The 20,374-nt window shown below is 53.7% G+C and overlaps 1 protein-coding gene across 9 annotated transcripts in view; it reads right to left on the bottom strand.

Annotated features, from left to right (window-relative positions):
• Positions 1-8,450: 8,450 nt before the first annotated feature.
• ANKS1A (ankyrin repeat and sterile alpha motif domain containing 1A) overlaps positions 8,451-20,374 on the bottom strand; it is a 73,913-nt gene continuing 61,989 nt past the window's right edge. For 7 of the 9 annotated variants that reach the window (XM_036398187.1, XM_036398191.1, XM_036398190.1 and 4 more), the window contains 10 exons: positions 19,573-19,671; positions 19,081-19,233; positions 18,852-18,959; positions 16,892-17,056; positions 16,432-16,557; positions 16,249-16,320; positions 15,784-15,870; positions 15,293-15,430; positions 14,508-14,678; positions 8,451-13,342 (listed from right to left, as the gene is read on the bottom strand). In XM_036398187.1, coding sequence (XP_036254080.1) covers positions 13,223-13,342; positions 14,508-14,678; positions 15,293-15,430; positions 15,784-15,870; positions 16,249-16,320; positions 16,432-16,557; positions 16,892-17,056; positions 18,852-18,959; positions 19,081-19,233; positions 19,573-19,671 — 1,239 coding nt within the window. In that variant the 3' untranslated portion in view covers positions 8,451-13,222. The remainder of the gene's footprint in view (positions 13,343-14,507; positions 14,679-15,292; positions 15,431-15,783; positions 15,871-16,248; positions 16,321-16,431; positions 16,558-16,891; positions 17,057-18,851; positions 18,960-19,080; positions 19,234-19,572; positions 19,672-20,374) is intronic. The other 2 variants (XM_036398188.1, XM_036398189.1) reach the window with 2 other exon arrangements.

The raw sequence follows: 20,374 nt of genomic DNA, 5'->3' as shown, positions 1-20,374 counted from the left end.
ATGTTTAAAAGTAGCACTTCTCTCCTTAAAATAGTTTATGGATCTTACTTGGGGATAAATCCAACACCCTGGAGCAGAAGGAGACCTATTAATTCCTGAGTTTTTTCACGCCGTAGTAAAGCAGCAGTTTTATTTGCCCGCCTTGTGTAAGATGTCAGTCATTTTCCCACTTGCATTTCCATCTACAATTTAACAAGGCAGCAGTTTATTTCCAGAAGCCCCGGCCAGACCCCAGCCAACTGCGTCAATATTTTGTTGCTTACACAAATGCCACCATTAAAGTCAATACTGCGTTCTGGGGGAGGCTTTTTCCCCTTTCTTTTTTGTTAGATGATGCATGTAGAGCCCTGGAAATATGGGAGGGTGAGAGCAGCCTCTCTGAGCCTATACCTGGTGCGGAGGCACGGGCACACTGCTCAGGGCACTGACCTGACCAAAGGCATTTGCTAATTAATTCATTCTTCCAAGAGACTTAACTGCCTCTTGCCTTTGGAAACCAAGGCAAAGCCGAGCCAAATCCAGAGCCTGTCAGAAAACATGGAGAGACCCTTATTGAGTGCAGAACACTCCAGAGGAGGGAGCTGGCTGGTGCCAGCTGCGGAGCCGACGGGGGCAGGCGTCCAACTCAAACCGGCCCCTTTGCTCTCCCGCTCGGCTCACCGGTGCCACTTTTGGGATGGAGGAGAGAGGCAGAGCTGGGCTGTGTCAAGGGTTCCCCACCTTCCTCAGCCTCCTCCTGCAGCACTGCTTTGGGGTGTCCTTCCTGTGCTGCAGCAGGTCACCATGGGCTGACCATGGCTGCTGGCTTGTTTCAGGGATGCTCCTGCAGCCCTCGCTGTCTTGTTGCCTTTGGCACGCTCTCCCAAAAACCCTCAGAGGTTTTCTGGTCCAGCATGAGCTCATCCCTCTGCCCGAGCCTCCCCATGCATGGGGCTCTCAGGGCACCCCCAGCACCTCCCTGAATCCACACTCCCAAAAGCTGGGGGGTTTTAACCCTACACATGGCTAAAACATCTGATAAAATCCCAAAGGGAACAAGGAGAGCCCAAAGAACAAGGGGCTGACAGCCCAACCAGCTGGGGAAGCCCTGCAGGATCTCCTTCCTAATTCCTGCATCAGACCACTTTTGCATGAGAACAGAGCGGCCTTAGTGTGTCAACAAGCCCTAAACGCCCGAGGGCAGCTGGAAGTGAGATGACATTATTTTTTTTATTTAAAACGGACTTCTTAACCTACAGGAAAGTAAATGTTCTTCTAGGATGGCCAAGAAAACCACACTGGGATTTTCCAAATGGGCATGACTGACTGTTTATGAGCAGAGGCTTCCAAAGGCAGGAATAAATGGCTTGCTCTCAGCAGGTTTTCCTTTCTATATTTACCCTCACCTGAAATGAACATTATTGCACACTGCAACACTTATTCCCTCTGATCAGGGGAGCGGGTGAAGAACTAACCAGCCGCAACATGTCAAATAAATTGTTAATCTGGTGTTTGCACGGGCAGGGGGAGGAGGGAGTCCCCTGGGTTTGGGGCAGGCCCCAGGTCCTGCTTACAACTCCCATCCCAGCTCTGCAGGAATGCTTTGCCTGCCTGCTGCTGCTCCTGGCTGCTGGCAGCTGAGCTGGGCCCTTCGTGGAGCTGATCCATTGGTCCCTGAGAGGTTTCCAGCCCTGTGGCACTCAAGCAATCCTGATCACAGGCAGCTGGTGCAAAGAGGTGGCATCTGGTGTAAGGACCTGCCCAAGAGTGCATGAGAAGAGTTCTGAACAGCAAGAAGTGCACCCAGATGGCAGGTGAAGGTTCAAGCATTAGATAACCCTCTCCAAAGCACTGGGCTTTGCCATCCATCTCCACAAGTTCCAGGTTTCTCTGGCTGTTTCTCTGCCTGTTCTCAAGGTGGGAAGTGCCTGTGGATGCAAAGGGGTGGTGCCTCCCAGGGACAGGTCCCCCACAGGCACAAACTGCCCTGCTGATGCCCAGCTTGGCCATACCAGACCTAGAGGTTTCCTTGATAAGGGGCTGGGGGCTGAGCCATTGTGAGCCAAACCTCACCATGAGGCTGGTCACTCAGCTGTAAAATCTCTCCTAATCCCAGCCCTGGGGAAAGGAGAGGACAGGGAGATCACCTGCCTCTCCAGGACGTCGCCCACATCACATGGCTCCCTGGGTCACGCTCACACCCACCACCACCACCTTCAAATCTGGGCTTGACCTCCAATTTACCTTGCAGTTCACTAATTGTGCCATCCCCTCTGGCACGCCAGCTGGAAAAGGGGTTCCCATCACCCCAGGAAGAACAGGGGGATTAATCCTCCATGGCAGTGGGGGAAGTTGATCGGTCATTAGTGCCTGCGGGAGCCAGAGACACTGGGATGTGGGCAGCAGGGATGAAACAGCCTTGTTCTGCTCACAAGGCTTCCATGTACTCATGCCAGACAGGACCTGGCTTTTATTTTCCCAGCTCAAACTTTTTACTTTTGGAAAAGTCTCTCTTTGTCAGAATAGCTGAGCAAACCCTTCCCCAGCCAGCCACTCCAAGAGAATTTGTGTTAATGCAGATTAACGAACATAAAGCAATCTAGATAAACCGCATTAAGCCAAAAACACCTTTGAACTTTTTTTTTTTTTTTTTTTTTTGGATCACAATTCCTCCCCGAGCGCTGTGTGTGGTTTGGGCCTCCCTGTACCTTCAGCTTCCCCAGAGCCGAGCTCTCCACCAAGCCACAATTTAGTCAAGTCAGCAAATATGAAGATTATCCAGAGCCAGGGGCACCAGCAGCACCCCAGTGCTTTGCACGAGGAGCCCAAACCCAATTTTGGGTGTGGGGGTGTCCAATGGGGTGAGGTGGCATGAGAAGGCTCTCCCCAGCTCCATGCACAACTCCCAGTCACGATGCTTGGGCTGTGGCCAGGCTGCCCAGGTGACCATGAGCCAAACCCCTCCAAGCCTCAGTTTACCCAGCACCAACCCATCCTCTGAGCACACAGATGACAGATGGGTCTGGAACACCCCGAGACTGGGCACTGCCCACAGGAGGCTGGACAGGACAAGGGCTGGTTTGCTCCAAGTGGCTGCTCCCTGTAGCTCAGACACCTCCACTGTGACTGAGGTGGCAAAGGCAGCTCATGCAGATGGGATGTCTCACAGGAAAGGTCACGCACCACCTGAGGAGTAGGGAGTTGACAGATACCACAGCTGCTGGTGGAGCATTGGTGTGTTCTGGGCACAAACACACCTTGCATGCCCCTGCCAGAGCAGCACTGCAGCAGGCACTCACTTCTCCAGAGCACTCCCAGCCAAAATCAGGGACTGCGGCAAACCCGGTGCCAAGACATCCTCTCACCTGGACAAGGTGTAAAATACCCTTCACACGCTTGCTGGGACACTGGGAGCTCCTCAGGATCCAGCGTCTGCCCACGTATTTGCACCAGCATCCAGCACGGGAACAATCCAAACCTTGTCTGGTGCCCAGGAGCTCCTGCAAAAATAGCTTTCCTGGTGGACTGGGCAGAGGAAAACTCCAGTCTTCCCCTGCTCTCCCCTCCACACCCTCCCAAAACACCTGCTAACACTTTCTGCCCTCCACCCTCATTGCCTTCCCCCTGTAAGGCCAATTTCCAACAGCCACAGATGCAGCTGCAAGGCTCCCAGTTGCCTCCCGTTTTGGAAGCGAGGGCTGTGACACCGCCAGGGCTCTGCCTCTCCTGTGGGGATGGGGTTTGGGGTTTCACAGAGAGCCTTCTGCGGCTGCTCAGCTCACAGCTCGGGGCACTGTGCCTCACTCCCAGGTGATTTGGATCGGGATACACCAGGAAGTTTGCTTTCACCTCCTCTGTCGGCGCGTGGGCGTGCAAACAGTGACCAGCTTCTCCGCCGCTTCGACTCCTTTAAATGGGGACTTTCATATTCATCAGGCTTGGAAAAACATTGCCATCTTTTAAACAAAAAATCCATTTCCCCTTCCACGGGGAAGGTATTTCTGTTTGCACTGGCAGGCTCTCCCCCTCGCCGCGCCCAGCACGGTCATGACGGTGGGGCTGCAAAAGTGCGGCCGTTCCACAGGTGAGGAAGGTCCAGTCATGGAGCTCTCTCTGCTCCTGCCAGGAAAATGGGAGCCTTCTTGGAAAGCTGAGCCCTCTGCACCAGGCTGGGTTTAATTTCTTGGGGAATTTGCCTCAAGCAGGGCAGAGGAGACCTGTGTGGGCTCTCCACAGCCCCTCACTTATGAGGCAGATTCGCAGCCCAAATGGTCCTTTTCCAATGTGGTCACCAGGGTTACAAATTTCTGGCATGATAAAAGGGCAAATTGGAAATCTCCCTATGGAGTTTGCTGCCTAACACTCCAAGTGCTCACCCTAAAAGACTCAAAATCCCAATTTCCTCTGCTGGGATTTCAGCTAGATGGCTTGGCTAAAATAAATGAGATTAATCTAATCAGAGAGATAGATGGAGCACATTAAAACAGTAGATTAAAAGAACCCACCCAGACCAATTACCAGTGCTCCTGAGGTCCTCTGCCTTTGTGGCAAGTTAAACCCACTCAAGAATTAGATTGCCTTGCAGAAAACTGCAGGAAATGCATTAAAAATACATTCTTCTATTACAATCCTTCATGTCACCAGTCACATGGGAAAGGAAATTAATGCAGGGGAAATGCATATATATTTAAATACAATTGCCTCCTCTGGGATCAGGATTTGTGGGATGGAAGCAATGGGCCCTGCTCTGAAACAGAGACAAGAGCAAAGTGCAGTCCCCTCAGGAGCTGTGCTGTCCTACTCTCTATAAATGCTGTTTCCCCATCCTCAGCTTCCTCACGCGAAGCTAAGGATCAGAAAAGGGCAGGAGCTGGGTCTGGCACTGCACGAAAATGCACCAGGAGCACTGAGGGAAATTCCCTGTCCCTGCCCTGTGGCCCTGAGGGCTCTGTAATCCCTCAGTGCCTCAGGCCAGCAGCTGTCATGGATGCTGAGGAAATAAATTAAGAGGGGGGAAAAAATGCTGGGAGGAAGAAAAAAGGCAAATTGTTTATTGGCATACAAGGAGCCTCATCCCAGCGTTTGTGGGTTTGCCCTTCGGAAGGTTTAACCCCAATCCCAGAGAAGTGCAGGAGAGGTTACAGCAGGTGACCGGAGTCAAGCCACCGGAAAAGAAAAGGGACAAACTCAGAGGAACGAGGGAGCAGGAAGGATGCTGCGGGAACGGGGGAGCAGGAAGGATGCTGGGGGAACGGGGGAGCAGGAAGGATGCTGCGGGAACGGGGGAGCAGGAAGGATGCTGGGGGAACGGGGGAGCAGGAAGGATGCTGCGGGAACGGGGGAGCAGGAAGGATGCTGCGGGAACCAAGGAGCAGGAAGGATGCTGAGGGAATGAGGGAGCAGGAAGGATGCTGCGGGAACGGGGGAGCAGGAAGGATGCTGGGGGAACGGGGGAGCAGGAAGGATGCTGGGGGAACCAAGGAGCAGGAAGGATGCTGGGGGAACGGGGGAGCAGGAAGGATGCTGCGGGAACCAAGGAGCAGGAAGGATGCTGCGGGAACGGGGGAGCAGGAAGGATGCTGCGGGAACGGGGGAGCAGGAAGGATGCTGCGGGAACCAAGGAGCAGGAAGGATGCTGCGGCGGCTGCACGGTTGGCAGCGCTCCCTGCAGCTCCCGCTGCCGCTCCCCGACAGCTCCGGGGCCGCCCCCTCAGCCGAGCCCCGGGATGGCAGGGCCGGGATGCGATGGCAGGGCTGGGATGGCCGGGATGCGATGCCAAATCCCGGGCTGCTCCCGGCTCTCGCCGCCGCGGCCGCCCCTCAGCGCGGCGCCGGGACGCGCCTCACACCGGGGCCGTTGCCCCCCTCGCTCCCCCCCTCCGCCCGTAATGGGAGCGCCCCGCCGCCCCACCTCGACACGGCGCCTGGCGCGGCCCATTGGCGGAGCAGGGGAGTCCCGGCCCGCCGGGCCCGAAGGCGGCTTTGGGGGTGGTGGGCGCGGGACCCCGGGGCTGGGGCAGTGCCCGGTGTTGGTTCGCTCCGTGCCCGGTGTTCGTTCGCTCCGTGCCCGGTGTTCGTTCAGCGAGGCGCCGCTCCGGGCCGGCACTAGGGGTCAGCCCCGCGCCGGGGATCGCGGGGACGGGAGGGCGGCGGGTCCGCTCGCAGCCGCAGCGGGTGATTTGTCTGTACACAAACCTGCACGTTTTCACTCAAAAGCTGCTCAGTAAATGATTGTAAACCCCTTTTCCTCTCGAGGCTGTGGTTCGCGTTCCTTCCCTTACTTTTATCCTGTTTTTCTGCAGCCAAGCCTGCACCGGTTCTCTCCTGCAGCCAGCTATGGGCAGTCACTGGTGACATTTCCACACTGACCATTGGGTGTGAAATTGTCCTTAGAGCGACTTTGGACTGCCAGGGGTGGGCTTCTCCCACACAGGTCTGTGTGAATATAAATATAAATATAAATATAAATATAAATATAAATATAAATATAAATATAAATATAAATATAAATATAAATATAAATATAAATATAAATATAAATATGTATCGCTATATTCAGGCTTGGCTTTTCTCTGTCTCATAGCAAAAAAAGTGTGAGAATGGGTACGGAAGTGGGTTTGGGTCTGACTGAAGTACCACCAAGAAAAGATGGCTCCTAGAATAAGCAAAAAAAGTTGGAGCCTGTTTTATTTATTCATTGCTTCATGATTTACTAAGTTCTTAAATCTGATGAGTGTCAGAGTCACTAATAGTGAACATGAGTCACTAATGTGGAGGGATTGAGAGGCTCCGGCTGTGTAAGCTGTGATTGTGACATGAACAAAGCAGACTCTGCGGAGGAGCTCTCCTCGCAGGCGTTGGTGTCTCAGCTGCAGAGCTCTTTAAGCGACCGTCTCTGCACCTTCTGCAGAAGGATCTGGCCAGACTTTGTCCCCTGCACACACAATTCACTGATGTGGCTTTTTCCTGCATGAAAGAAATTGGATGTTTGACAAACAGAAAGCAAACCTGATCCTGAAGTGCTCTCAGGTGCCACACAGTGTCACCTGGGTTCCTGTGCTGGATTCTGGTTTATCTGCATCCCTCCAGAGGGTTCCTGGTTCCTACAGCAACCTCCTGTGATAGGGCTGCCCCTGATCTGCTCCTGGCTGCCTGAGGAAGCTTCTCTCACAGGAGATTTCTGTTGATTGACCAATTATTTTTTGTTTTCATACTTTTCATCCCTACAGGGCAGTGGATTCATTCCCTCCTCAGCCTTTTAATTTTCCTCCATGGACAATATTCTCAAAAAGATTTCCCAAAGGGCCTTGGTTCCATTCGGGAGAAGCTGCTGGAAGTTTGGTGAGGGTTTGGAAGTGCAATCAACAACAGGCAAGAGTTTGGGAATTCTCAGGAAGGAACTTCTCCCAGCTGCAAGCTGAATTATTTCTGATCACATTCTCCACGTACCAGGCAGGGGTGGAATCCATTCTCCTCCAGTTTCTCAGATCTTGCCTCAGCTTGTAAAAATTCATCCAACAACTCCACCAAGGCCAGCAGGAGATGACCCTTGGCACATCAGGATCCGAATAAACCTCTCAACTAGAAAAAGTAGCAGTCTTTTTTCCTCAAAAACCTGTCACTATTTGGTGGGGAAGTCAAGGGGCTGTGGAGCTCACTGAGCTGCAGAGCAAACCAGGCTTTTTAACTCACAGTTAAAAACTCACAGATTCTGCCTGGGGCCTGTAACCTCTGCTGAGGTGTCAGTCCCAGCCAGGGCTGTGGCTGTGAGGGATAAAACCTCACGGTGCTTCAAACCATTAAACCAGCTCAGTGTATTTCATGCCAGCCTGAAAACCTGACTTGCCTTGTTATTAGAAATGGAACATATGGTATAAATTTAACAATCCCTGGTGTATTTAGCATTTCACATCAGTCAGATTTTACTTGACACGAAAATCTGAACTTTAACCTGTATTTAAATGTCTGGATTTCTTGCTCTAATTTTACATACTCAAATGTCCTAGTTCCTGGCAAGCCCCAGGTCTTTGCTGGGTAAATGTTCTGAACCATGGCTGCCCAAATGGGTACTGGTGTCACAGGAACCACTCGTTGCTGTGCTGCAAAAAAACATTTCAGTGGCTATCCCCAGGACATGACAGCCCCCAGGGACACAATCCTTGCAGATGTACTTTAGTAGGGGTAAAAATGTGCCTTTCTAACCCTCCATCACGTGTAGGATACACCCACAATGGCTGCAGACCCTCGTGCTGTCTTTAACAGAACATTTGGATGTGATTTTACGCATAAATTAGACCCAAAATAATAATATTCAATGTTTGGGTCATTATGACTGACTGCAGAAAAAGCAGCTTCAAGCAAAGCTCCCAAACCCCCCAGGCAGTGCCTGCAGGATGAGAACTGCCCTGCTTTGACACAGACCCCAGCAGGACTTGGGCACAACACTGGGGCCACACACAGGAGCACACACGTGTGTCTAAGGTTGTTTATTAATTCGGTCTGTTCTAAGTTGTACAATTATGAAAACAACAAAACGACTGCTGGAAGCCCAGGAATATTTACAATCTCGCCTTGTTGTAGTGAGGTCAGTCTATGTTGTTGCACAGATTGGTTATGTTTGGTACCACAAGATGTTTAAAATTCAGACAAATTTGAACAGATTAACAATTGTATATACAGGAAATAAAAGGAAATTCAAGTATCAAAATACAGACAGATTAAATAACATTTGTATTACAAATCAGCCCCACTGCCATACATCACAATTAGCAAAAATGTCCACATTGCAAACTGAACTCGACTGTCTCTGCCCTGTCAGGGAATCCCAGGTTATTCTTCTGTGGGTAAGAAAAATGTCTGAGCTGGGTTGACTTAGCGAGAACAGCACAGGTACTTTTCTTTTGGGAAATCAAATTTAAGGTAATTCCAATGAGAGATCTAAAAGGGAGACCTTTCCAACACGGCAGCGTTGTGAGCGCTGTGCCAGCTCCAAAACAGGATCTGAGCAGAGCCAGGGAAATGCTGCTGCTGCTGCTGCTGCTGCTGCTGCTGGAAACTTCTGAGGTGGGTGGAAGGAGCATTAAAGCATTGGCTCCACCTCAGCTGCACACAGAATGGGACGTGTTCGGGGCTTTTTGGCATCTGCTCTGTGTCTCAGCAGCCTCCTGAAGGTACAGACTTCACTGAAGGTACAGCCTGGAAGGTGCTGCATCTTCTCCCTGGGAGGGGGGACAGGCGTGTACCCCAAAAAAGTTGCATAATTTCTTCTAAAAAGAAAAATCCCAAAGCAGTTTAAAGTCAGTTGAACAGCTAAGGTTAGTGCTGTTTTTTTTTTTTTCTTTGTAAACACAAAATTAAAAAAGGATAAAGCGTCTTCAATTTGAAAAAAAAAAATCATCCCCTCCTATAAAAAGAAAGACAAAACTTGGCAACTCTGTTTGCCAGCCGTGAGTGAGGGCTCAGCCCACAAACCAAAGTCTGTGAAACACAATCTGTCTTTAAAGAGAGGAACAGAAGAACCCCAGCTCCTCCCGGGCAGGTAATACAGCAGATGCAGTTGGATGCAATGTCATGTTCAGCACCAGAAATCTGGGGCAGTTTCCTCCAGATAGCACAAAACCCTGCAGGGAGGAAGAGCCCGAATACTGCACAGTGGGTGGGTGAGGGTGGCCAGGAGCCAACGACTGGCACAGCCAAGGGTCAGTCTCCAGCACTGAGACCCTACCACACTGAACTGCCAAAACAACTGCTCTGTGAGAAAGGTGAGAAAGGGAGTGCCTGGCTAAAGAATGGATCACTAAAGACAACCACAGGTTTACACGTGGGGCTGGAATGGACCACCAGGGTCACCGAGCCCAGTGCCTGAAGATTGGAGTCTTCATCACCACGTTACCTCCAAGCCAACCTCCAAAAAAGCTCACGTGTCAGAAAGGAAAGGCGTCCCTCCTCCCAAGCAGAGGTTCAATTTGCAATCTCACCAAAGACTTGTTGCCAACACACCAAATATTTACACTTACACCAGTATGAATTGCAACATGTGCATAACAAGGAATGTTAAGTTTCCTAAATTCATTGACTTAACCCAAAATCTCCACTCCCCCTTCCCAATCCTTTACAGGTCTGTGCCCTTGGGATTATGGTTCACTTCCCTCCCAGCCTCACTGGTGAGAGAGACTAAAGGAAATCCTGACAATACAGCAGCAAGTGGAGTTAAACAGGAATTATTGGGCACAGGGTTCTCGTGCAGCAGCAGGTCCCACAGCCCCGACAGGGCCTGATGAGATCACGACAGACGCACTGCGCTGCATTCTGCATCTGAAGAATTCAAATCACAACCATTTTGACATTCTCCCCAGAGGGGAACAGTCTGAAAACACGTCAGTCACAGCCCAAACCACTGTGAAACGCTCTGGAATTCAGAATAAAAGCAAGCACACAACACCTTTGAGGTGGTGTCTTTGGGGACACTGGGCTCAGACAGGGCCAAGCCACCCTCAGGCTGATGTGGTTTGTCCTTGGGGATGGACTGTTTCAGTGTAATGCCCAAAATTTAACTCCTTATTTGTTCATCTTCTGAAATGGTTGCGCTAATTAAATAATGAGCTAGTATCAAAAAAGTGCTAAATCACAATTGAATATACTTAAAAAAACCGCAACCCTTCAGGGCATAACTGCATTTAAAAACAAGACAGGTGCACAGAGGCTGGAGCAGGGGTCGTCCCCAGGAATTCAGTGCGGAAATGGGAAGAAATGGGGTCCTTGCCATAGAAATGTCAAGTATTGCAACACGACAGTTCGGGGGGTAAGGAAGCTTTGTACCATCAGGGGTGTTGGCCACAGCTGATCTGGGGTGAAAGATCCTTCGCAGATTCTTTTCCTCAAGTTACTTCCATTTGCTACAAAAGCGCAGAGTGGCTTGGAGAACAGGATGCAGACTTACCCTGCCGGGTTCTCACACAGGAGAAAGCGATCTCCAGGAATTTGGCGTTCTCTCCTGCTCACCCAGAGCTGAAGCAGAGTAAGTACCATCAGAAATGTGCACACCACGCCCCTGCTAAGACTTTCTATCGTGCTCCTCACCCGACTGCAGGATTCTCAGCAAATAAAAATCTGTTGGTTTTCTTTTTTTTTTTCCTCACCGAAAGGCTGCAGCGCTACATTGAAACCGTGAACCGGATTTGCTCTGTGTCTCTTTGTTAAAAAACAAACGGGTCGAAAGACGTTTTTTGTCTCAAACTAGGAAAGGCGACATCGCTCTTGGCCTCCGAGTCTGGAGTTTTCCTTTGCTAGGAAAGGAGATGAGCAGCTTTCCTCGGCGGAGCCTGGGTCCCTTCCCCCCTGTGCTCTGGCAGCCCTCACCGAGCAGCCACGCACCCACTCTGAGGCAGCCACCCGTGCCAGAGGGAGATGATCTTCATGTCAGGAGGCCACTGCGTCCCAGGTCTCTGCCCCAGTACTACATCCCGTGGTAGGAGACGGCTGCCCGGAGCTCAGCTTCGCAGAGGCAAACAGAAAGGAAGATAATGGAATGAATTTCCGAGTCACACAAAAACACGTGCTGGGAAAGGCCGGGCGAACGGCCTGGAGATGGGACACAAAAACCGTCAGGGTACGGACACAGAGCGGCAGTGGTTTGGTTTGGGAAGGGCTGCCTGTGATCCCTGCTGGGTTTGGTCACCCTAAGAAAGGCACATGCTCTCCTGACCCGGATTTAGGGGGTGCGGAGGGACCTGCCCTTCCCAGCTGAGAGCAGGGGGAGGCGAAGAGCTCAGAGCCTCTGACACTGGGGGAATGTGTGGCAGCTGAACACCTACACATAGAAACTGCTCTGCCACCCACACCAGGGAGTGAGTTTCTCTTAAAGGGACACAGAAACCTTCAGGGCACTCTTAGAACTTGGAAAAGTGCTGATGGAACCCAAACCCAACCTCCTGGAGGACCTCAGGCACAGCAATGTTCTGCTGTCCACAAGGCCTGGGCTGGCAGGGTGGCACTGCAGGCCCTGGGCAGTGCTGACTCTGTGTCAGGGACTCTGTGGCACATTACATGTATGTGCTAGACAGCTTTCCTTAGTTTTTTTTGCTTTAAGACAACATTTTTACTTTTAGTCCTCTCACTGGGTTCCCACTGGCTGAGCCCTCAGTTTGAGGTCAGTTTGCCATTAAGTCACAAATGACTTGGGAGATCAAACTCATTCCTGAGAAAGAGCTAAAATAAGGACTTTAAAACATCAGATTTCTTTGCAGTTGAGGGGAAATGGAAGATCTGAGGCAGCAGCTCCAAAGCCACAGCAAAACTCAGACAAGCTACTACTGGGTCCTAACACCAGGGGCAAATAACCCAGGGCTGCTCCCTGACCTCTCCCCATTGATGCTGCTTGTGGTGCCCAGCTGACACCTCCCCTCCCCAGCCCGGGGCTAACAACAACATGTGCCTTTGGAAGCTTAACCACAGGCTGCCACGTGAGAACTACACCCAGCTCTCACGAGAAGTCTGGTGAGTGTAAACACAAGGACTATGAGAGAAAGAACAACCTACAAAGGACTGAAATGCATGCAACCAAACCCCCCCTCATGTTCAGAGGGGACAGAGCTCACAGTGGGAACGATCACACCTGGCCCAAACCAACGCTCCCCCACCACCCAGAGCAAGTTCTGCACTGCGGGCAAGGGTGGCCGTGAGGAAATGGAAGTGCCCGTGTGTTATTTGCAGAGAGCATCACAGTGGTTAGTGTCGGTTCGACTGGCAGGAAGGAGAGGTGAGTTCACTGAACAGTACACAGCCGTGGCTCAGTCGGGAAGAGGAGGATCTAGGAGGAGGGAGTGTGTGCACCGTAGAGACAAGAGGTCTCCATCAGTCCAAAGACAAGGTGAGATAGAAAAAAAAAAAAAAAGGCCTGGGGAGTATCACATTGCCCCAGGGATTCACAGTGCCAGAGCGAGGGGGGAAGACGTGAAAACGGTGGGCGGCTTTCCTGGATCCACATCTCCGACTGCCAGCCTGCCCTCTCTGCTCCTCCCGCCTGGCGGGCAGCTACAGCGTTACCCTTGTTTCCGAGAAAGGAGATTCACAGTGTTCAGCAGGTACAAAAGCCGGTTTAGTCTACAGTCTCCTAAGTGCTGCTGCCTTGGACGTGGTGCCTAGGCGGGCTCAGGGCGAGCAGCTGGAGGAAGAGGGAGTTTAGAAGAGCAGACAGATCAGATCGCAAAGGCACGGTTAGACGGGGCGGACGCGGGCGGTTGCTTTAGAAGATAGTGGTCTCATACTTAGTGCTGAGGGTCCGCTTGGAGTCCTGCTTGGGGTCCACGACCCAGGAGACACTGGCATGAGACTGGGAGTCTTGGTCCACTTCAGGAGGATCCAGCTAGAAAATAAGGAGAGAAAGGGCATCTTAGGACACCCGTGCTTCTGGGACAGAACGAGCGGGGACTCAAAGCACAGAGTGCCTGCCTGCCTATTGCCCGTCCCAAAAATGTGCACGTGTGCAAGGAAGCAGCTCTTGCTGGGGGAGGCATTTGAGTCCTTCACAGCTAAAACGTGTCTGGCCACGTCAGTCTCAACCCAGCACCCCAAGATGACTCCCTGCATTAGGCTGTGAGTCCCTGTCACCATCAGCGACAGCTTTGCTCATCTCAAACAAGCATGAAAAACAGAGCGCTACAGAAATGGGACGGAGGGAGACAGCTCCTGGCAGGTGAGCTCCCACGTGATTCACCCTCCTGACCAAGCACGGCTCTTTCCTCTTGTCCTGCTAAATCAGGGTGCCACGGGGAAGTTAGCACCCCAGCAGGAGCAGCAGGGTTAGCTGAGAGCTGCCACACTGCATCAGCAGGGGCGGGAGGGAGCAGCGGATCCCTGGGGTTCATCCAAACCCCTGGCGTGGGCCAAAATGAACATGGGGATGAACAACAACGAGGCAGGACACAGGGGCACAGCAGGAGATAGAGGAAGTGGGGAGGCAGCCCGGGTCGGTTTGGGATGGAGGATGGCAGGAAGAAGGGTAAAGACCTTCGCTCCAGGACTAACAGACTGCAGCGGCAGGTAGGAGGGGCGGTGAGTTGTACAGGTGTGACAGTAACAACAGCGGGTGTCGGGAGGGAGCGGCACCTGAGCGGGGGGAGCAAGCAGAACACAGACAAAAGGAGACATTAAAGGAAGGCAGTGGCTTGTGCAGCAGTCCCTGCTCCTCAGCAGCTCCAGTCTTGGCTGGTTTTGGCTATGGGGAATCCCATACTGCAGCTCACTACGTATCTCACTGCAGCTCTGCAGGGTTTGCAGAAGCTTCTGCTGGACCCAGCAGGGCACTAAAGCCCCATCCCACCTGGGCTATTTCCACCTCTGCCTGCCCTTCTGCTACCAGGAGAAGCCCCAGCCCCACACAGCAGAAGTGACACAGGTACAGACCTGCAGTGCCAGCAGCAGGACAGGCACTTGGACCCTGTCTGGGCTCCCCCCACCACCCAGGGGAGGTGTAGGGGTGTGGTGCCCACCAGAACCCCCAGCTCAGCCCAGCAGGTCGCTCCACGTACCGCGGATTTCCTCATGCCTGCTCGTGGTTTAGGCACCGGTTTGGAAGATTTTGTTTCAATCATTTCTCCTGCTCCAGCACCCAGAGGTTTTGCTCTCTGGGCTTGCAGGGCGAGCTGGTAGGCGACCTCGAATGCCTGCCCCAACGTGAGGATGATCTCGTACGTCAGGTTCTTGGAGAGAACACAGAGAACACAAAGCTGTCAGATCACCCTGTACACAGTCCCCCTTGCGCTCAGAAGCTGCTATGGGATCACAGACCTTCCCATCAGCAGGTCACATCCTGCTGTGTCTCTGGCAAAGCCACTGAGCTCCAGATGTGGGGGAGCTGGGACCACGATGTCTCCCCCAGGGTCTCCTGCCCACCTGTAAAGCCCCACCAGTACTGCAGTTCAGCAGCATAAAGAAAAATAGCCCAAAAGTCTTGTGCAACTTTGATTCTGCCCAAGTATAAAAGCAAATCACACTTCTACGTTCTCTGAGTTGTTAAATCAGCCCATTATGCTGAACATAATTGAGAGCATGTTAGGGGTTTGTGCATGGCACATTCCCCAGGAGGGAAAGCTCCTGCCCTGCTTTATTCAGCGCTGGAGACGGCAGTAATGAAACCAGACAAATATTCTCTTTGTCCACAGAGGTCCAAAGGACAGGCATTTGGAACCAAGACTATGGTAAAAATGGGTGAAGGAACCCTGGAATTGAGCAGTCTGTAAGTAGCCAATAAAGCTGAGGGATGAAACAAATGGGCTGTGAAGGACCAGGAGATGTGACATGACAATGCACTCACCACATCCACAGTGCTGAAGACATGGCAGTAGTGATGGCTGGTCTGCAGGTCCTTGGTGATGTAGGCAAAAGTGCAGAGATCCTCAGGGTCCTGGGCAGCACAGGAGATGTTCCGGATCTCGTGCTCAGCTATGACATTCTGCCGGGGTCAACCACAAGCACCCGTCACCCTTGTGGGGATGGCAAATACACCCTGCAAACAGTGGCTGTGGAGGGTGTCCTGGGGACAGGGAAGGGAGAGTCTCCCAGCCAGACCAGTCCCAGCTCCTTCCCATGGCAGGAATAAATGGCAGCGTGGTCCACAAGCAGCCAGTCTGCCAAGCCTTTGGCACTCAGGTGATCATCACCACCTTGGTATTCTCCCCCAGCCCCAGAAGCTCCCCAGGACTAACTCTGGCTTTTGGAGGCACAAAAAATGACCTGCAGCCCCCAGGCTGGGGGATTGCAGGCTGTGTCCCTCTAGACACCAACTTTGAGGCATCTGCAGCTCACCTTGTTGGAGGCATCGATGAACTTCACCCCTTTGTATGTGATAGACAGGATTATGGTTGGGATCTTCTTCATGTGCTCCGTGGATTTCTTCAGAAATGAGAATATTCAAGTGACCAACTGTGAATGGATGCTCCCTCTTTACCCCCACCCCAGAGAAACCCCCAGGCCTGTACAGGAAGCTTTGGGGATCTAGGACCAGGAGGAGGAAAGTTAGCTCCTGGTGGAAGCAGAGGGGAAGAGACAAGGACCTGAAGAGAACCCAGCCACCACTTCCCCAGTGAAAACACCCACACTCCCAGACACTCTGGGTACTGGGAACAACGCTGGGAAGGGGCAGTTCACCAGAAACAGGGGCACTGCCTGTTTGGTGGACAGGGTTTGGGGAACCACTGAAGTCCCCCCTCCCCAGCCCACATCATCCCCCACAGGCTGCAAGTGAAGCCCCCAGCCCCAGGGTCTCCCTACCCTCATCTTGGCACAGGCGTCCTGGGTAGACTCTGTCCCTCGGAGGTCTTTGATCAACATGGAGCCCAGGTACTGTGTGAAGGAGGGAGAGATGTTAAATCCTGCCACTCCCAAGGCAATGACAGTGCCCTGAGAGCCCAGAGCTCCTCATCCTCACCACCCCACAAACCAAAAGCCACTTACGTTGGCCTCGTACCCGCAGGACTCGAAGATGAGCTTCTCGGGCTGGTGCTGCCAGTTTTGAACAGGGGCATAGGGGGCTGCCAGGCTGGGGGGGCGCAGGGTGAGCCTGGACTCCCGCCGGTCCTCCTGCAGGGCAACAAGCATGGATGTGAAGCCAAAATGGGTTGGATCAGCTCTCACGGGGGCTCTTTGAGCTGAGGGAATTGAGGTTGGCAGTGGCCAAATCCCCCCAGGAGCTGGGTGGAGGCAGCACGTGGGGTTAAGGTGCCAGTGCTGGTGGAAGTGTGAGCCATCCATTTTTGAGGTGAAACTGAGGTATAAAGAAGCTGCTGACTCGAATGTCTGAGGGAAGCTGAGCCTGACCAGCTCCCTCGCCTGCCTCACCCTCCCTTCTCCCTGGCTCCAGAGATGGGGGAGCCTGTGCAGAGGGCCCCCAGGACACACAAAAGCACCCACTAACCTGTGCTTTGTAGCGCTCAGCTCTGGGGTAGGGAGCAAGCTCAGTGCCACGATCGTGCTGCCTCTTGGCAGTGTCCCCGGAGGGCAGCAGGAGATCAGCAGATCTGCCCGTGCAGGAGTCGTTCTGGCTCAGGGGAGAGGACGTCTGGGACATCAAATCCTGGCACTGGAAGGAGCAAATGCCACAAAGGGTCCCAGTCAGCTTGGGCTGTGCTGTGCCCCCATCACTCCCTCCACATTGCCCAACACAGGGTGCATTGAATGGACTAATGGGGTCAGCTCCTGCTCTGGGGGCTCCTGCCTCAGTGCCAATCCCACCCTTTACCTTCTGCATGAGACACCTGATTTGCTCCAGGATGGTGATGGTTTCAGCCATGCACTCAGCCCTTTGTGCCCAGCGTGCCCCAAGATGGTTTCAGCCATGCACTCAGCCCTTTGTGCCCAGCGTGCCCCAGGATGGTTTCAGCCATTTACTCAACCCTTTGTGCCCAGCGTGCCCCAGGATGGTTTCAGCCATTTACTCAGCCCCTTGTGCCCCCAGTGTGCCTCTGCCTCTGAGAGCTTATCCCAGGAGGGCAGGGACACGCTGGGCTGGGGGCAAGGTGATTCCAGAGGGCTGGGCTCCCCTAACGCACTAAGCTGAGCACCCGAGGGTGATGATGATCAGCCACCCCAGCCGAGGAGCGCCGGGAGCCGCCGCCAGAGCGCGCCCGGGGCCCGCAGGCACGGCCAGAGCCTCGGCACAGCTGCGGCCGCATTAGTCCCATTCAAAGCACTCGCTTGATTTGCCATTGACGTCCGCCCGCCCCCCGCGCCGCAGCCAGCCTGGAGCTCACCAGCTGCAGAGCCAGGAAATGCTGCAAATGGCCCATTCTCCCTCCCCGGGCAGCATCTCAATCAGCTGAGCCGCACCGGAGCAGCCTCTCCCTGTCCCAGCCCTGCTGCTGCCCACGGTGCAGATCCTTCCTTGGCTGCTGGTCCCTCCCGGGCTCCTGCTGCCTGGCACACGGCAGTGGGTCTGTACTGGGCACCCTCCCAGTGCAGCACCAGTGTGAGCTCTCTGTGTTCTCACACTTGAACCCAGCTCCTAAAGGATCCCCGTGTCAGCAAACACAGCAGCCCAGCTCGCTTCAGCTGAGGCTGTTTGGGTTGGAAAGGCTTGGGAATCCAAGAGGGCAGAGCTCTGCAGCAGGGCAAGGACCAGATGTTCAGGCTGGGTAAACTCTAATCACTCCAATTCCTGCTCCAGGAAGCTGATTAGCAATCTCTGGGAGGAGGCAGCACGACATGCTACCCCATTCCTGAGCTCAGGGTCGCTCTGAGCCCTGCAGCTTCTGCCAAACTCAGCTCTCAAAAGTCAGTTTTCAGGAAGAACAGGGAATGTGATGCTTCCCTCCCAGCCAAACCCCGTAACAAGGGCCTGACAGCCAAATGCTGCCACTCCTGCAGCAAAAATCAACATCCACACATCCTGTTGAGTGTTATTTGGCAGTGAGAGCAAGAGTCTCAGCAGCCCAGCCAAGCCAGGGAGAGGGCTCTGGATCCCAAGGGTGCAATCAAACACCAAGTCCCAGCTGCAGCCCCTCTCCAGCTGGGCTGGGTCACTGCTGCCTGCTGAAAGCTGCCACATCTCTGACCAGGAAACAAGGGCAACAAAGTGGGCTCAGAGCTCCCTTCTGTGCAGGGCAGAGGTGGGAGTGGCACCCTGCACCCCTTCAGGGCAGACACCTGATCCCAAGGGGCAGCCTGACCTTTCCCATGGGGTCAGCATCCAGAGGCTGACCTGCAAGGGCTGGAATTATCTCGCCCCACTCACTGCAAGGTTGCCCCTGCACATGTATTTGCTGCCTGGGTGGCTGGAGAGGATGAGGTGAGCAGCTGTATGGACACCACTGGCCATGGCAAGGCTTCTCCCAGCACTGACACATGAAGCAGGCAGGGAGCCACGAGCAGGGACTCACTCTCAGCTGTGAGAACCGTGGTGGTTTGGCTGGTGGCTCCTCGTAGGGTCTGTCTGCCAGCGAGGCAATGATCCTCTTCCGATGGCCCAGCAGGTTCACTTTCAGCACCTGCAGGGAGAGATCAGGGTCACCACGGGCACAGAACTACTCTGAGAGACTTGGGGCAAGTGCCACCCCCACGGAACAGGGCAGGAGCTTGCTGCCCTGGCAGGAGAGGGGTCACACTCACGTTCACTATCTCCAGCTCCCAGAGGTTTTTCACAGTGTCGATAGAGCTGTAGCCACTCGAGAGGAAGGACTGGATGTAATCCTGCAGCCCCAGGGAGTCGAGCCATGCAGGAACTGATGGCTGGCTATTCCCATCACAGCCCAGGGGTTTCAACTGTGAAAGCACAAGCAAGGTGTTAAAAGCTGCAGGAGCTGGGATCCCAAGGGATATGGGGTCAATGAAAATCAGTTTACAGGCCATCACTATCTCCACTAGCCAGTACCAAAAGCACTGTACAAACAAAGAATGTGCTTGGGATCAAGACTGGCAGGAGGAGCAGTCCCAGCATGGAGCTACCACCATCCACACAGCCTGGAAGAGCAGTATACTCCTCCTCCTCCTCCTCCCTGCTATTCCCCAGACCCTTCCCTCAGCCCTGGAGATGCAGGGTCTGGCTGTTGTTTCCCCTGTGCTCGCAGCCGTGCCTGGCAGTGCCCATCCTCGTGTGCTGACCTTGGGGAGGGAGCGAGCAGCCTGGAGCAGCTTCCGGCGGTGCTGCGGGTCCCCGATCCCGATATCCCGAAGGTCCTGGTCCTCCATGACATTACAGCCCTGTGGGGACAGCAGGGAGTGACGTGGGAGCAGGGGACAGCAGGAGCCACACAGCTGTGTGAATGGACATCACACAGTTAGGGCACCCTCCTGACTTGAGCTCCAGCACGTCCTGGCAGCAGCAGGAGGAGGAGGAGGAGGAGGAGGAGGAGGATAAGGAAGGCTTCCAAGGCTGGGAGCTCTGCCCCATGTACCGACCTTGGGCACACAGAGGGGCAGAGCACGGGGTGCTGCCCTCCCCTCTCTGCTCTGGGAGCTGCTTCCAGCCCTTAGCCCCGGGGCATGGCTTACAGCCACCTCCCGTGGGATTCACACACAGAGGCTTTAAACATCCTGTAACAGCGCCCAGGCAAACCCCAGCCCCCTCCATGCCCGAGCAGGGGCTCTGGGTTCTGCTCAACCTCCCCACACTGTGCTGAAAGCCCATTTACTTCCCCCCTTCCCCCTGCAGAGCAGAAGCACACAGACTCCATCCCTCTTTAAAAGCCTCTGTCACAATCTGCTTCCCTGCCCTCCTACCTGGGCAGAGCTCAGCAGGACACGTCTCCCACGCCTGGCAGAGCCATGCTGCTGTGTGACTGAGGGTTTCAGCTCCAGCCCAGACCCCCTCCCTGGCCCTGCCTCCCTCTGCTCCCCAGAGAGTCCCAGCAGGTGTGTGCCGACAGCGCTTCCCTGCTCCACATTTTGGTTTTATAAGAGAAAC

This window comes from Molothrus ater, chromosome 25 (assembly GCF_012460135.2).
Source record: "Molothrus ater isolate BHLD 08-10-18 breed brown headed cowbird chromosome 25, BPBGC_Mater_1.1, whole genome shotgun sequence".
NCBI classification, from domain to species: Eukaryota; Metazoa; Chordata; class Aves; order Passeriformes; family Icteridae; genus Molothrus; species Molothrus ater.
The sequence above is the reverse complement of the archived record's forward strand: the minus strand, read 5'-3'. Positions and strand labels throughout refer to the sequence as shown.